Genomic DNA, 15804 nt, shown 5'->3' with positions numbered 1-15804 from the left:
CGTTGCGGAGCACAGGCTCCAGACGCGCAGGCTCAGTAGTTGTGGCTCATGGGCCCAGTTGCTCCGCGGCATGTGGGATCTTCCCAGACCAGGGCTCGAACCTGTGTCCCCTGCATTAGCAGGCAGATTCTCAACCACTGCGCCACCAGGGAAGCCCCTAGAAAAACTTTTGAACGAGGGTTGTGGAATCCCGTTTCACGTGGTCAGTGAAGCCTTGTCAGGTGAAGCAGGTGTTTCCTGCCAAATTCTGAGATTAAAATCAGGAGATTGATAAGTAACTTGGAATGGGGTGAGTGGAGGACAGGTGTCTCGAAGCTGTTCAGTGGAAGTTGCAGCATTTGTTTTGTGTACAGGTTTTGCTCATCTTTGGCTTCTCTTGAGGTCCTGAAGGCACTTTCTTCTCCAGGGCAAACGTTTCCCTCAGGGCCTGCTCGTGTGTCTCCGCGGACACCGTGGCAGGAGGGAGGTGAAGGGTGGCAGGGAGGGGGACTCTGGCTGGCCTGGCTTCTTCACTGACATCAAATTAGCTTCTTCCTTGAGCCTTTTACTTCAAACAGAACTGACGGAAGTGAAACTTGGGAACCGGTGCCCAGCTGGTTTATTCTTGTATTCGGTACCTATTCGCCAGCATGTATTTACAAGAGACCCTGGACGAGGGGAAGGTCAAGCAGAGTGTGGTTGCCTTCACACCCCTCGGCCAGGCAGGCACTGGAGGTGACGTGGGCCCAAGCTGTCACTCAAAGAAAGTTTTTAACCAAATAATGGTTCATCTTCCTGAAATGAGTTTTGGTTAATGCAGTATTCTCCTTTACTCTCCTTGTAAAAAAATTTTTAAATGGTGGTAAAATGCACATGACATAAAATTTATTCTTTTAACCACTTTTGAGTGAACAGTTCAGTAGACTTAATGTAATACATGCACGTGGTTGTGCATTCACACAGTGGACGGTCACCCTCTAGCTCCAGAACTTTTCTCATCTTGCACAACTGAAGCTCTGTCCCCGTTAGACACGAACTTCCCCTGCCCTGTCCCCACCTGTTGGTAATCACCATTCTGCCTTCTGTTTCTATGGGTTTATCTGCTCTAGGTACATCAGATAAGTAGGCGCATACGGTATTTGTCCTTTTGTAACTGGCTTGTGTCACTTAGCGTAATGCCCTCAAGGCTCATGCATGTTGTAACATGTGCCAGAATTTCCTTCCTTTTTAAGGCTGAGTAGTATTCCATTGTGTCTATAATACTGCATTCTGTTTATCCATTTATCCATCTGTGGCCGCTTGGGTTGTTCCCAGCTTTTGGCTGTTGGGAGTAATGCAGCTGTGAACACAGGGGTGCAGGTTATCTCTTTGAGACCTAGCTTTCAGTTCTCTCGACTGTAGACCCAGAGGTGGCATTGCTAGGTCAGTGGCAGCCCTGTCTTAAGTTTGTCGAGGGGTCGCCACGCTGTCGCTGCACCGTTTTGCAATTCCTCCAACAGTGCACGTGGGTTCCATTTTCTTTACATCCTCACCGGTGCATGTGTCTTCCTACTTTTTAGGTAGCAGCCATCCAAATTAACGTGAGGTGGTAGTGTTCCCCCTTCTAAAAAATTGTCAGCGCCCAGTTTTGGCAGCCCCAGGGTGTAGATGTTGACAGTTCCTAGGAGCGTGTTGCCAGGTGGGACCCTGACCCTGTCATCTGTTAAGGATTATAGACCAGATTTTCTGCCTCCAAATGGAGGTGTCTTCAGATTTGTAGATAAGTTATTCAATAGAGGAGGGAGCTAAAGATATCAAAGCAACTTCTGATAATTTGTGGTCGGAAAAATACACCAGCCAATCCCGTGGCCACCACAAAGGGAAGATCACAGGGCTGGAAATCGAGGAATCTGAGTCCGGCTCCGTCTCTGCCGTGGGGGGAGCTTGGCCTGAGTCACTTACCATTTCTGAGCTTATTTCTTGAAAACGAGGGTGTTGGGGCAACAACTCAGGATCCTGCCAGCTTCGGAATTCTCAGGTTCTGCACAATAACCTGGAATTTACTGTTAGGAGGGGGAGGGATGCTTTGGTCCTGAGGCCAAGAGCAGAGAGCAACATTTCGTTTAAATTATTAAAGATGCCCTTTCGGTTGCTAAGGATTGAGGAGTGCAGCCTTTATCTTTGGGACAATTGGAGCTGGAATTGGACCTTGCAGGTCACCTAGGCCGATGTCCTCATCTTACAGATGAGAAGCTAGGATGCAGAGATGGCAATAGCATCCAGTCATGAGCTTTCTCTTTCTTATGAATGAAAAATACTGGCTGGCGGGGCCTGAGGCCTTCTCAGGAGCGGTGCCCGCAGAGCAGTGAGCTGGCGTGGGTTCCGGACCTCAGTGCTGGGGAGGTGGTCCCTGTCATTCGGGGTGAGCAGGGCTCCTATGTGAGGGTGATGAAGTTGGGGGAAGCCGTGGGGGATGGGAGAGGGGGCTCGACAGAACCAAAGCCGAGGTAGGATTCCAGGCCTGTGATCTTGGGCGTTTGCCTCACTGCACGTTTCCTTGTCCTTAAGTTTTCCCATCTGAAAGGCCTTATACCTACAGGGTTATTGTGAGAATCACGTGAACATGAGGCCATGCATATGAAAGAAATCATACAAAAATGTTATTTTTACTGCGGGTACCGCTATTGAGTGAGAAGTTTCTCTCTCTTAGTGAGCCCAGTATGTTAAAATCTAGGTTGACCATTGCGGTGATGATTTCTTTTATAAAATGATTCCCTAGAGGGAGTGTCAAGGTTACAAAGAATCCTTTTCTGTACTGTTCAGGAACTGTCCCCCCCTCCCCCTTTGCGTGAAGTCAGTTAACCTGCGCCACTAAGCAGACTTAGAAGGTGCGCGATCTTCTGTACCCTCGTGCCTGGGCCTTTGTTAGCGGTGGGCGCTGCACACCTAAGGGAGCCAGGTCTTCGCGTCTGAATGTGTCTTCGGAAGGTCTGCCTGCTTCCTCCTCTGAGGGAATCCAGAGGGCGTCGTTTATTAAAGTTGCACAGTGAGCCAGAGGACTTTCTCACGCTCTTTTCTTCGAAGCTTTTGTTCACTGCCTTAGGTCTCTGGCTTGTTCTAAATTAGAATTAAATCAGCAGTTCTTGTTTGCCTGCAGGGCATGTGACCGACCACTTTTGAGCCTCCGTTACCTCGGTTGTGAAGCAGGGATGCTAGTATCACTTCTGGTTGTGTCGTACGGGGTGAGGTGAGGCTTATAAAAGGTAGTTTTTGGTGTTTTCTTTTTTATAACTTGAAAGGACCAGGCTTGATCCTTGGCCTCCAGGAGAATCTGGCTTCACCGAGTGACAGGAAAACCACCTGGCAAAATAGAGACACATGGTCAGAGCGAGAAGGTTCACAGTTATAGTGTAACAGAGGCTCGTCAGGGCCAGGCGTGCACACGCGCTGTGGCGGCTGCTGGAGCCGTCGTTGGGGACCTGGGGCGGGTGGCGTCCGTGTGGTCCCGCGTGCTCCTGCGTGGGTTCCCCGAGGAACTGGGCTGTGTGGGCAAGTGCTGGAAGTCACGCTGCGTGAGCCCTGCGTGCTCAGGTGATACTGGAAGCCTCCAGAGCGTTAAGTGTGCAGAGAGGAGGGCACACAGAGAGTCTGGACTCGGCCCCGAAGCGTAGGCGTGGCTGGGGCTGGAGAAGGAAGGACCCGGTGGGGGAAGGACCACTGAGCAGAGCCGCATCCCCGAGGGAGGCCGGGCCAGTCTGAGTGTCCGAGTCACATCAGGGAGGGGGACGGGCAACTGGAGGGGGGGCCAGGCCGTCTGGGCAGCCAGGCGGGGTGGCTCACACCGGGGTGGCCGTCAGAGCCCCAGCCGTGAGGAGGGCTCGGCACCGGCGGGGCTCCCGTTGCCCTGTGCCCCAGCGTCTCCCGGATTGGCGCTCTGCCTCATTTCTTCCGTCACTGCCGCCCTTCAGGCTGGCATCCTTTCCTGTCCGCACCATCACCAGAAGCCACAGGTTGGTCTTCCTGCCTTCAGTGTCTTTTCTTGCCCGCCTTCTCTACATTTTTACTGCAGCGCTCTTTCTCAGTCACGGATCGAATCCTGGTCTTGTGGTTCCCGAGTCCCCGACGGCTTCAGTTGTTACAAAGCACCTTCCGAGTCTCCTGGCCGGTGTCGGCTCTCGTCCCCCCCCTGCGTGTTCTCTGCCGCAAGCGCCACCCCCTCTGTGCCTGTGCGCACACCTGTCTGTCCCCCCTGCGTGTTCTCTGCCGCAGGTGCCACCCCCTCTGTGCCTGTGCGCACACCTGTCTGTCCCCCCCGCGTGCTCTCTGCCGCAGGCGCCACCCCCTCTGTGCCTGTGCGCACACCTGTCTGTCCCCCCCGCGTGCTCTCTGCCGCAGGCGCCACCCCCTCTGTGCCTGTGCGCACACCTGTCTGTCTGCCTCGGCCTGTCCGCCTTCCTCTCCCGGGGGGGCATCCCAGCCCTGCTCCCCACCCGTCGACTGCCGGCCCCTCTGGGATGGCTCTCCTCTTTCCCTGGACGTAAGTCCCTCAGCGTCTCCTTAAGTCCAAGCAGACACAACCACACGGACGTGTATTCTCCTTCTCTCTCCTTCACGAGCCCGAGTCCCTCCGGGGGACGGGGTCTGCGTCTTCTTAACCTGTGTTCCCAGCACCAGGCCCCTCGTGGAGTGTTGGCCCTGGATGTTTGCTGAGTGGACTTCGGTTGATCGGCTGGGCAGACAAACTGCAGCCGAGCACGAGTGTCCCTCGAGATGTGAGAGCATCGGGCGGGCAGAGAAGGACCAGGATGGAAACTGTGGAAAATAAAAGTCACTTAGTTTTTCCTTCTCAAGTGAAAATAGTCATTTTTTTCTACCAGCATTATTAAACACCTACTCTTTTTGGCGTGGTGGGGAATATGAAGAGGCCTCAAATACAGTCTCTCTTCTCAAGAGCCTTAAGATCTGGTCTGTAAAACCTGCACATGATGATGGAGCAAGAGCCACATGTACCGTGGACTCAGAGAGGAAGAGCCCGGTGACGACTGAGATCAGGCCTCCCGGGGCGGCCAGGGTTTGGGGTGCGGAGCGCTGGGTGGGGCCCATTCCAGGGGAGCCAGATGCGCTGAGCTGGGTGTCTTTGAAGTCGGGCATGCGGCGCGTGCACGTTCACCTTGACTGGCTCTAGAGCCTGCCCCGAGTTAACCGTTTGTGCGCCTTGCTTGTGTCTCTGTTTCCTAGGCTCAAACCATGAATTACGTCGGGCAGCTGGCGGGCCAGGTGTTTGTCACCGTGAAGGAGCTCTACAAGGGGCTGAACCCTGCCACCCTGTCCGGGTGCATTGACATCATCGTGGTCCGCCAGCCCAACGGGAGCCTGCAGTGCTCCCCCTTCCACGTCCGCTTTGGGAAGATGGGGGTCCTGCGTTCCCGAGAGAAGGTGGTACGTGACCTGGGGGACGGATTCTCTCCTTAGAGAAAAACCCTCGCACTTCTGCGGCCTTACGTATCCAGAGCTCCTCGCGGACCCTGAGTTTTAGCTTTCCGTTGGAAAGGGCTGGTCCCTGAATTGAGAGTTACTCAGATTGTTCTGATTGTGTAAATTTCTCCAAGATTTAGTGGCATAAGCCAACTGTTTATTAAGCTCCGGGGGTTCTGTGGGTCAGGAATTCACACCAAGTGCAGCAGGCTGGCCCGTCTCTGATCTTTGCTGCCTGGGACCTCAGTTGAAGACTCAGGGCTGGGGGCTGGGATCCTGTGTAGATGCACTTGCTCACTCGGCTGGTGGCCCTTGGCTGGACCCTTGGCCGAGGCTGTCCCCCAGACGCCTCCACGTGGCCTCTCCACGTGGCCTGGGCTTCCTCACACCGTGGTCGCTGGCTGCAAGGGCAAGCATCGTCCAAGGGAGGGAGCCGGGCGGACTCTGCCTTCTTTTTCTGGTCTAGCCTCGGAAGCCACGTGGCCTCACTTGTGTTGTGCTCTACTCGCTGGGGCAATCGCAAGCTTGCATGGACCCAGGATGGTGGTGGTGGCGGGGGAGTAGACTCCGTTTCTCGACCAGAGTGACCAACGGAGGCTTGGAATTGTGAGGTGTTTTGGGGATGTATGTGACGGAAGCGCATGTAGAGACCTAGTCTTTCCCCGTGAGGTTTCCTGTTGTGATGAAGAACATGTGTTTTTCCTTCAGGTTGACATAGAAATCAATGGGGAAGCAGTGGATTTGCACATGAAACTGGGAGATAATGGAGAAGCGTTTTTTGTTCAAGAGACTGATAACGATCAGGTAAGGAAGGCTGGGTGGTGAAGCTTACGCCCGCGTTTTGAGCGTTGAGCAGCGCTCATCTGGGGGCGTGTGTGGAGAGGTGATACTGGTGCCGGCTGTGTGCGTGACGGTAGAGGAGAAGAGCGGCTGTTTACCTGTCCTGGGGATTTGAGCCACAGGGTGAGTGTGTGCTATGCCTACTCAAGACTCAGCAGTCCCAGCCTGCTGCGTTTGCTCCCGGTTTCCAGGGAGACAGAGGAGTTGAATGACCCTGGCCTGAAACCATCATCCAAAGCATACAGGTTATACTCGTGTGTCAAATCTCAGACGGCTAAAATGTTCTAATTTTTGTTTAGTGAGTGACCAAATCACATTAATTTTTTATTATGAAAAAATGTTTAACAGCTCTATTGAGATATAATTCTCACACCATGTGCTTTAGCCATCTCACGTGTACAGTTCTGTGGTTTTTAGTGTTTGCACGGATACGTGCAAGTCATCCCCGCAGTCAATTTTAGAACATCTTCATTGCCTCAGAAATAGACTCTGTACCCTTTAGCTACACCTCCCCTATCCCTAAAGCCCTAACTCCCCACCACCCTGAGCCGTAAGCAGCCACTAATCAAACTTTCTGTCTCTATAGATTTCCCTAATCTGAACTTCCATCTGAGTAGAATCACATAGTTTGTGGTCTTCTGTGCCTGACTTCTTTCATGTACCATAATGTTTTCAAGATTCATCCGTGTTCTGGCTGTGTCAGTACTTCATTCCTTTGTATGGCCGAATAATATTCCACTGTATCTGTATACCACATTTCGTTTATCTTTTCATGTGTTGGTGGACACTTGGGTTTGTTTCCACCTTTTGGCTGTTGTGAATAACGCTGTGTACAAGTTTTCGTATAGACACATGTTTTCATTTTGGGGGGTGTATACCTGGGAGTGGAATTGCTGGGTCGTATGTAACACTGAATTTACCACTGAGGAACTGCCAGACTGTTGTCCAAAGCTGCTGCACCATTTTACATTCCCACCAGCAGTGCACGAGGGTTCTGATTTGTCTATACCCTCATCAATACTTGCTCTTTGACTTTGTGATTCTAGCCATCCTGGTGGGTGTGAGGTGGTATCTCATCATGGTATTGATTTGCATTTCCCTAACGACTAATGATGTTGAGCATTTTTTCATGTGCTTATTGGCCATTTGTATGTATTATTTGGAGAAGTGTCTATTCAGATCCTTTGATTATATTTTATTGGGTTATTTGTCTTTTTATCCTTGAGTTATAAGAGTTCATTATATATTCTAGATATGAGTCCCTTATCAGATAGATGATTTGTAAATATTTTCTTCCATTGTGTGAGTTGTCTTTTCACTTTCTTGATGTTGTCCTTTGAAACACACAAGTTTTAAATTTTGATGAAGTCCAATTTATCTGTTTTCTCTTTGTGGCTCGTGCTTTTGTTGTCACATCTAAGAATCCTTTGCCGAGTTCCAAGTCATGAAGGTTTACCCCCATGTTTTCTTCTAAGACAAACCATTTCTTTTTACTGTTTCATTCACTGGGAAAGCCACTTTGGAGGGATCTGATGTAGAGATTCCTCAATAAAAACCACTTGAATTGGTTCCTTTATGAGAAGATAGCCTGTATAGAGGAACGCCTCTAAATAGCTCCAGGCTCTAAAATGAATGCCCATAGTTTCAATTTCAGGACAAAACCATCCCAGGCTCTGCTTCCTTTTGGTTTTCCCAAAGGTGCGATGGTCTCTCCCAGCCTCAGCCTTACTGCTCAGATGTGGATTTTATACGTGTAGCACATTGTCTGATGCTCTCTAAGCCACTTTATTTATTTATTTATTTATTTTTTGGCCATGCCGCAGCCTGCGGGATTTAGTTCCCTGACCAGGGATCGAACCTGAGCCCCCTGCAGTGGAAGTGCGGAGTCTTAACCACTGGACCGCCAGGGAAGTCCCTCTCTAAGCTACTTTAAACTATCAGCAGCATGCTTGTTAATACCCTCTCTTTTGTATATATTCTTTACTTCTTTTTTTTTCCCTAGATTTTCTTTCAAACTAGTTTATTTAGGGGTTCCATTGTCTCTCCTCAGTACATTTTATGTATTTCTCATGTGCTTCTTCACTCATTAGTTCACCTAGTTCCGGGTGTCATCTTGATCGGCCAACCATCTTCGTAACAAGATCTATTGACAAGTCCTGGATTTTCTGATAGAGCTTCATTAATTTCATTTACTTCTCCTGATAGAGGAGGATAGAGTTCACGAGCAGCTTGCACGTTTTCCAAAGCACCAAACTCCTCTTGTTTGTTCAGTTCTGTTGCAACTTCAGGCAGACTGCAGTAAACAACATCTCCCAAAGCTTCCTGTGTAAAATTGCTGATTCCCACTGTTCCAATACCGTTTTCTGTTGTTATCCGTTCATGTTTGTCTGTGAATTTTTGCATATGTGTCAGGCTGTATGTACAATAGTTACATTGTTCCATTTTATCTAACAACGCTGTAAGGTTGGGATTATCATTTCCATTTTTCTGATGAGGGAAACAGACTCAGAAGTTAAGCGACTCTGCCCAAGATCACATAGCTCATCAGAGATGGAACCCTATTTTTTACTACTTGTTACCAGGTTTCTGATAAGAAATGAGTCATTTGATAATAAAATGATTGCTATAGTTTTTTAAAAAAACTGGTGAATCATTATAAAACAACTATTAAATTGACAGGCAGTGGAGGTTTTATTTTTTTTTGGTTGTTGTTATTTTTGTTTTTTTGTAGAGAAGAGGGTCAGTACCTAATCACTTGACAGCCACATACCTAGGTGTGCTCTGGTGCAGGTGGGTGCTTGGGGCACAGTGTGGGGACACTGTCAGATGTTTTCTTTAAAAATTATTATTATCCTCTTAATTCAGTGCATGTTAAAAACACACACACACATTCTCTGTTACACACACACACACACCCCCACACACACTAGAGTGCAAAATGGAGTCCAGTTCCCAGGGTAATGTGATGACTCCAAGCCCATTTTTTCCTCTTTACCCTGGAAATTTCAGACCAAGTTGAATTTTGGTAGCCTGAAATAACTGATAATTACCTCACTTTGTTATAATTACGAAAACGCAGGATTCAGTACAAAATGACAGTTAGTGACTTGTCGACTTTATGACCACCTGTCAAATTCGGCAGCCGCGTCTGCAGATCGCCGTGAGTGCCCTGTGCTCCCCACTGCCCACGGTGCTTGGGCTCCGGAATTAGCACTGGTGGGTCGTCGGCACCACCGGCTCCTTTAACCCCAACTAACGACGCTCCTTCTTGGAAATGTGTTCTGTCTTTCAGGAGGTGATCCCCATGCACCTGGCCACCTCCCCGATCCTGTCGGAAGGAGCCTCGAGGATGGAGTCCCAGCTGAAGAGGAACTCCGTAGACTGGATGAGAAGCCTGGACCCCAACACGTCAGCCCAGGTCTTACCTCCCAGCGAGACCCCTTCAAGTGGCTCTTTAGTGAAGAAGCGAAGGAAGAGGAGGAGGAAGTCGCAGCTGGACAGCCTGAAAAGGGACGACAACATGAACACGTCTGAGGATGAAGACATGTTCCCCATAGAGATGAGCTCGGACGAGGAGGCCGAGCTGCTGGACAGCAGTAGGTAAACGTGGGTGAAAGGGAGGGCCTCAGTTAGAGCTGGGTGAATTCGTTGTTTAGGGTGATCCTTTTTTTTTTTTTTAAATTGACGTATAGTTGATTTATAATGTTGCGTTAGTTTCAGGTGTACAGGAGTGAATCAGTTTTTTATATATATATATGTTCTTTTTCAGATTCTTTTCCCTTATAAGTTATTACAGAATATTGAATAGAGTTCCCTGTGCTCTACAGTAGATCCTTGTGGTTTATCTATTTTTTATTTTTTATTTTTTTTTAATTTTTATTTATTTATGGCTGCGTTGGGTCTTCTTTCTGTGCGAGGGCTGTCTCTTGCCGCGGCAAGCGAGGCCACTCTTCATCGCGGCGCGCGGGCCCCTCACCATCGCGGCCTCTCTTGTTGCGGAGCACAGGCTCCAGACGCGCAAGCTCAGCAACTGTGGCTCACGGGCCTAGTTGCTCCGCGGCATGTGGGATCTTCCCAGACCAGGGCTCGAACCCATGTTCCCTGCATTGGTAGGCAGATTCTCAACCACTGCGCCACCAGGGAAGCCCGGTTTATCTATTTTGTATATAGCAGTGTGTATCTGTTAATCCCAAACTGCTAATTTATCCCTCCCCCCTTTCCCATTTGGTAACCATACATTTGTTTTCTATGTCTGTGGGTCTATTTCTGTTTTGTTCATTTGTATCTTTTTTTTTTTTCGATTCCACATATAAGTGATATGGTACGATATTTGTCTTTCTCTGTCTAGCTTCACTTAGTATGATGATCTCTAGGTCCATCCATGTTGCTGCAAATGGCATTGTTTCATTCTTTTTGATGGCCGAGTAGTATTCCATTATGTATATATACACCACATCTTCTTTATCCATTCATCTGCTGATGGACATTTAGGTTGCTTCCATGTCTTGGCTGTTGTGAATAGTGCTGCTGTGAACATTGGGGTACAGGTATCTTTTCAAATTGTGGTTTTCTCCATATGTTGGCCCAACAGTGGGATTGTAGTAGGATTATTCTTATAAACTTTTTTTCCCCCAGAATTTCTTACTCTTCTGTTAATGCATTTGAGACTGAATTTTGGAATCCTGCAGGCCCGATTCTAAAGTAGCATAAAGATGGGATGTAGCTTGTGACAGAGAGACGATTGGTAACATCCTTGGTGATAACTCCAGCTTTCCAGATCAGAACCAAGAAACAGGAGCTCAGCAAATGAATACTTCATGCACGAAACTGTTGTTTCAGAACCCGCTTATTCCTATTTGAGCACCACCTATGAGCCTGGCAGTAGGGCTGATGGATAGCTGGAGGCTGATCTGTTATAGACTTAGGGCCACAGGTGAATGTAGAACATGACCGGTTTCTCCACAAGCAAACTTTTCAATTTTGATGAGGCCCAAAGTTGAATGGACACCTGTTATTTTTCTTTGCTTTTAATAGTGTGGCGGAATGCTGTTTCTGGGTATTACTATTTTGGTGAAAAATGCCATTTTAAAAAGCCAAAACATTTGTAAAGAGTATTTGATGTTTCATATTTTTATGTAATTCAGTGTAATTTTTGATCATTGTTTTTGTGTCTTGTTAACACAAAAGAAGGGAGAAGGATGGATAACTGAATCATTTTGCTGTACACTTGAAACTAACATAACCTTGTAAATTAACTATACTTCAGTTAAAAAAAAAAGGGAGAAGGAACATCAGGATTAACCTCTTGCTTTGTTATTTAGAATAGAATTTTTTTTTTTTTTTTCCTGGCTAAAAATAAAGGCACATTGGCAACGTCAATTTTCCTAACTGTGGCCTCTGATCTGCTGTGGGCTCAGAAGCTGGGTGGTTGGGTTTATTACAGTCGCCTTCCCTGCGTGGCTCTTAGTTCCAGAACTTAGTGTTAGGTATTTCAGATAACATCCAAAAATAGAGACCAGTGGCCTCCGCGTGAGTGAAATAGTGAATCCTATTTCGTTGAGCATGCTATACCTGAAACGAGGTAGATTTGCGCCATTTCATAATTATAAGACTACGATTGGGGGCTTCCCTGGTGGCGCAGTGGTTGAGAATCTGCCTGCCAACGCAGGGGACACAGGTTCGAGCCCTGGTCTGGGAAGATCCCACATGCCACAGAGCAACTGGGCCCGTGAGCCACAATTACTGAGCCTGCGCGTCTGGAGCCTGTGCTCCGCAACAAGAGAGGCCGCGATAGTGAGAGGCCCGCGCACCGCGATGAAGAGTGGCCCCCGCTTGCCACAACTAGAGAAAGCCCTTGCACAGAAACGAAGACCCAACACAGCCATAAATAAAAAAAAAAAAAAAAAAAAAAAAGAATGCAAGAGAGCAAAAGTTCACACTTTAAAAAAAAAAAAAAAGACTACGATTGGTTGTGACATTTATTTATTCTGCTAGACGAAACATTATCTGTGTACGGCCATACAGGGATTTGGTAGCTCACTTGTGCATGGCAAGAATTTTATTAACCCTCTGGGTACGGTTTTGGGCCCAATCTACCTCTCAGGCTTTTGCGACATGAAATGTGAAAGACAACTCCGTAGGCCCTACAGTGTAAGTAACAAGCAGTGTGGTCATCGAGCCCATGTCTAAGTCCCAATTCTTGAACAAAATCACTTTACATTTATAATTCAGCCAAAGCGTGAGCACACAAAACATTTCTCTGAGTCACTTTTTTCCTGTCCACATTCCTGGAATGTGCCTGGAATATGCCTGGGTAGTTTATTTATTTTATTTTTAAAAATTTTATTTATTCATTTATTTATTTATTTTTGGCTGTATTGGGTCTTCATTGCTACATGCAGGCTTTCTCTAGTTGTGGCGAACGGGGGCTACTCTTCGTTGTGGTGCATGGGCTTCTCATGGCGGTGGCTTTTCTTTTTGCAGAGCACGGGCTCTAGGTGTGTGGGCTTCAGTAGTTGCAGCACGTGGGCTCAATAGTTATGGCTCGCGGACTCTAGAGTGCAGGCTCAGTAGTTGTGGCGCGTGGGCTTAGTTGCTCTGCGGCATGCGGGATCTTCCCGGACCAGGGCTCGAACCCGTGTCCCCTGCATTGGCAGGCGGATTCTTAACCACTGTGCCACCAGGGAAGTCCCGCCGGGGTGGTTTAAAAGGAGATCATGTTAATCTATGAAGTATTAGCGATAATCAAGGAAAAAATGGAAACTTGCCTTTATTATGAATCTTATCACCAATAATTCTTTGACTTTGATTTTTTTTTGGTCTGCAGAACTCTTCCTAATGATATACCTCCATTCCAAGGAGATATCCCTAAGGAAAACCGTTCCCCAGTCATGACTTACCCTCAGTCAGCATCTTACCCGAATTCCGACAGAGAGTGGTCACCTAGCACCAGGTGAGTGGCTGGTGTGTGTACGTGTGTGTTCACTTGTCCTGGTCCAGAGGATTCCAAGTCAGTTACAGGAAACATGTTTAATAAAATAGTGAAATCTAAGTAAAAAATGAAACGAATTAGGACTGGAAAAAACACAGTTTAGAGTAGGAGGTACAGATCAGGATTAAAACCAGAGCATGTGCAGATCATAAACTTCTATCTAATAGCAAAATGGAACTACAGATATGGCTCTTAGCTTCCCCAGGAGACACTGAAAGGCCAACCACTTGTTAAGTTACGTAAAGCTAATTGTCAACAGGAGCAGACAGGTGACAGAGCCTTTCTGGAACCTGAGCCCTAAAGTGGGATTCAAGAGCAGAGAGGTTGCTTCGGGGGCCCCTGCGGTCATTCGGGGCTGCGAGAATGATGCCTTCTTCCCTTGCTGCGTTTACGAATATTGATTTCCCTGAAATGAACTCTCAAGGGGCCCTAGACTTCCTGTATCAACTTGGAGAACCAGAGCTGCTCGGTGTGCGGGGAAGACTCTAAAGCCTTTAAGGCTGCGAAAGCTGTGAGGATATGTGAGCCCTTCTGAGCAGTTTTCAGGACTGCGGAGGGGACAGAACTGAAGCGTGCCTTCTCAGCAGGGATAATATCACCCCTGTCGGGACAAAACTTGGTTCTGGGGTGGCAAAAAGTCTTAGATATTATAATAGTGTGTGGCCTCCAAAGGGCCACAGTACATAAGCAGATACATAGTATATCCATGGCATTACAGCTTCATGGCGGAGGGAGGGCTGTGGGGAAAAAAAGGTCCCGGAGGTGTGGCGAGAATGGAAGAGAGGTTGGGAAGCACTGATCTAAGTGACAGTGACATCCTTTGGTTACTCGTTCTCCTAACGTGTTAGGTTTGCTTCTGGTCTAAAGGGGAGGTGTCGGAGCCCCCAAGCCCTGGCATGTGCTGCAGGGCTTCCCACCTGAAGCCAGGCTCACGTAGACACCACTCCCGGTTCCAGTCTGACCCGAGTAATCTCATTAATGAGATGGCACGGTCAGCCCTGTGCGCTGAAGTTGAGGTTGGAGAAAAATGGATGCGTCACGTGCCTCGTTTCTAGCCAGGACCGTGACAGTGCACGTTCGTCAGCCAGGGTGGGGCTGGGGGCCCGTGGAGTCCCCTCATGGGGGTCTGTCCGTCCTCAGGCCAGCCCTGTCCAGTAGAAACATAATGCTAGCTCCATATGTGATTTAAAATTTTCTAGTAACCATCCTTAAAAAATGAAAAGAAACTGATGAAATTAATTTTGATGATCTATTTCAATGACCTGGTATATCCAGAATATTTTCATTTCAGGTAATCAGTTTTTTAAAACATTATTGAGCTGTTTCACGTTCTCATTTTCATAAGCCTTTGAGTCGTGTATCTCATGTGTGCAGAACATCTCAGTTTGGACCAGTCACATTTCAAATGCTCAGTAGCCACATGCAGCCCATGGCTACCATATTGGACAGTGCAGGTGTAAGACCTTTCTAGAACCTCGTACATTCTCTCCCTAGGTCTGTGGAGTTAAACCCTGAGGGAAAAAACACAGTACTTTTAGGAAGAAAATGATGTGGAATATTTAGAAACCACTAATAGGTAGAAAAATCTGTTCAAACACTCTACATTAATTTTAAGCATTTAAAACAAATGTTTTAAACACAATCCTGTATATGTTTCTCTGTCTTTCATGTTTTGCTCTGTGAATCCAGAAGAATGACCATGTCAGATTAAGTGATCTGGCCACTGTTAAATGCAATTACAAATTAGGATAAATAGATACATTTCCATACTTGGGTTTATGTGTTTTCTTTTAAGAGACAGTTACCAGCCCAAATTATCAAGCCTTTTGGAGTAAGTCATTTGATTAGGCACTAAATTCTGACCCAAGAAAAGCGAGCTTTTATGGGCATATGGTTGAAATAGAAAGTGAAATGGGTGTCTTGGCAGTTTCCTGTTTTTGTGGTTCAGAAGATTCATGTTGATTTCTTAGTGATTTCAACATGTGATCCTCTGCTATTGTTCGATGCCCAAGTACCTTCACTTTCTTAAAGATGTTATCGTGGAGAGTAGTCAAATAATTGATAAGAAATTTTGTTTAATTGAATTGACCTGTGATTTCTCTCTCCTTTAATGTGGATCACGTGGCATCCAGCAGCCTGATAGATTGCAGGAGGCGCCCCCCTCGTCTGGCAGTTGCGGCCGAGGGCGGTCTTTCTAGCTCTTGCCCTCCACAATCTTCCCACTTCCACGCTTCGGAAAGGTAGATGGGTTATCTTCCCACCGTGGATGTCTTTGATAATAAAAACTTTGATCTAACTCTTAGAACTATGTGTTGCCATTAACCAAATTACTTATGTAGAAAATACATGTAGATTCTATGAAGTGAAAATGTAGATTTAACTCTTACCAATCTATTTTACCAACTAACCAAATCACTTATGAAGAAAATACGTATAGATTATTACTTTTCCTTTCATTTTAAGCATTTGTCGATGGTTAGATTTTTTTTTTTAAAGTACTAAATTTAACTCTCTGGAAATTAGGGTCAAGCATATAATTC

At 47.2% G+C, this 15804-nt stretch overlaps 1 protein-coding gene across 6 annotated transcripts in view; it reads left to right on the top strand.

The window, feature by feature from the left end:
• Positions 1 to 15804, top strand: part of LPIN1 (lipin 1) — a 171040-nt gene that overhangs the window by 68127 nt on the left and 87109 nt on the right. For 4 of the 6 annotated variants that reach the window (XM_036873364.1, XM_036873363.1, XM_036873365.1 and 1 more), the window contains 5 exons: positions 5197 to 5397; positions 6142 to 6237; positions 9566 to 9873; positions 13100 to 13225; positions 15397 to 15504. In XM_036873364.1, coding sequence (XP_036729259.1) covers positions 5197 to 5397; positions 6142 to 6237; positions 9566 to 9873; positions 13100 to 13225; positions 15397 to 15504 — 839 coding nt within the window. The remainder of the gene's footprint in view (positions 1 to 5196; positions 5398 to 6141; positions 6238 to 9565; positions 9874 to 13099; positions 13226 to 15396; positions 15505 to 15804) is intronic. The other 2 variants (XM_036873367.1, XM_036873368.1) reach the window with 1 other exon arrangement.

This window comes from Balaenoptera musculus, chromosome 13, assembly GCF_009873245.2.
Source record: "Balaenoptera musculus isolate JJ_BM4_2016_0621 chromosome 13, mBalMus1.pri.v3, whole genome shotgun sequence".
Classification (NCBI taxonomy): domain Eukaryota; kingdom Metazoa; phylum Chordata; class Mammalia; order Artiodactyla; family Balaenopteridae; genus Balaenoptera; species Balaenoptera musculus.
This window is presented reverse-complemented; position numbering and strand designations above follow the sequence as displayed.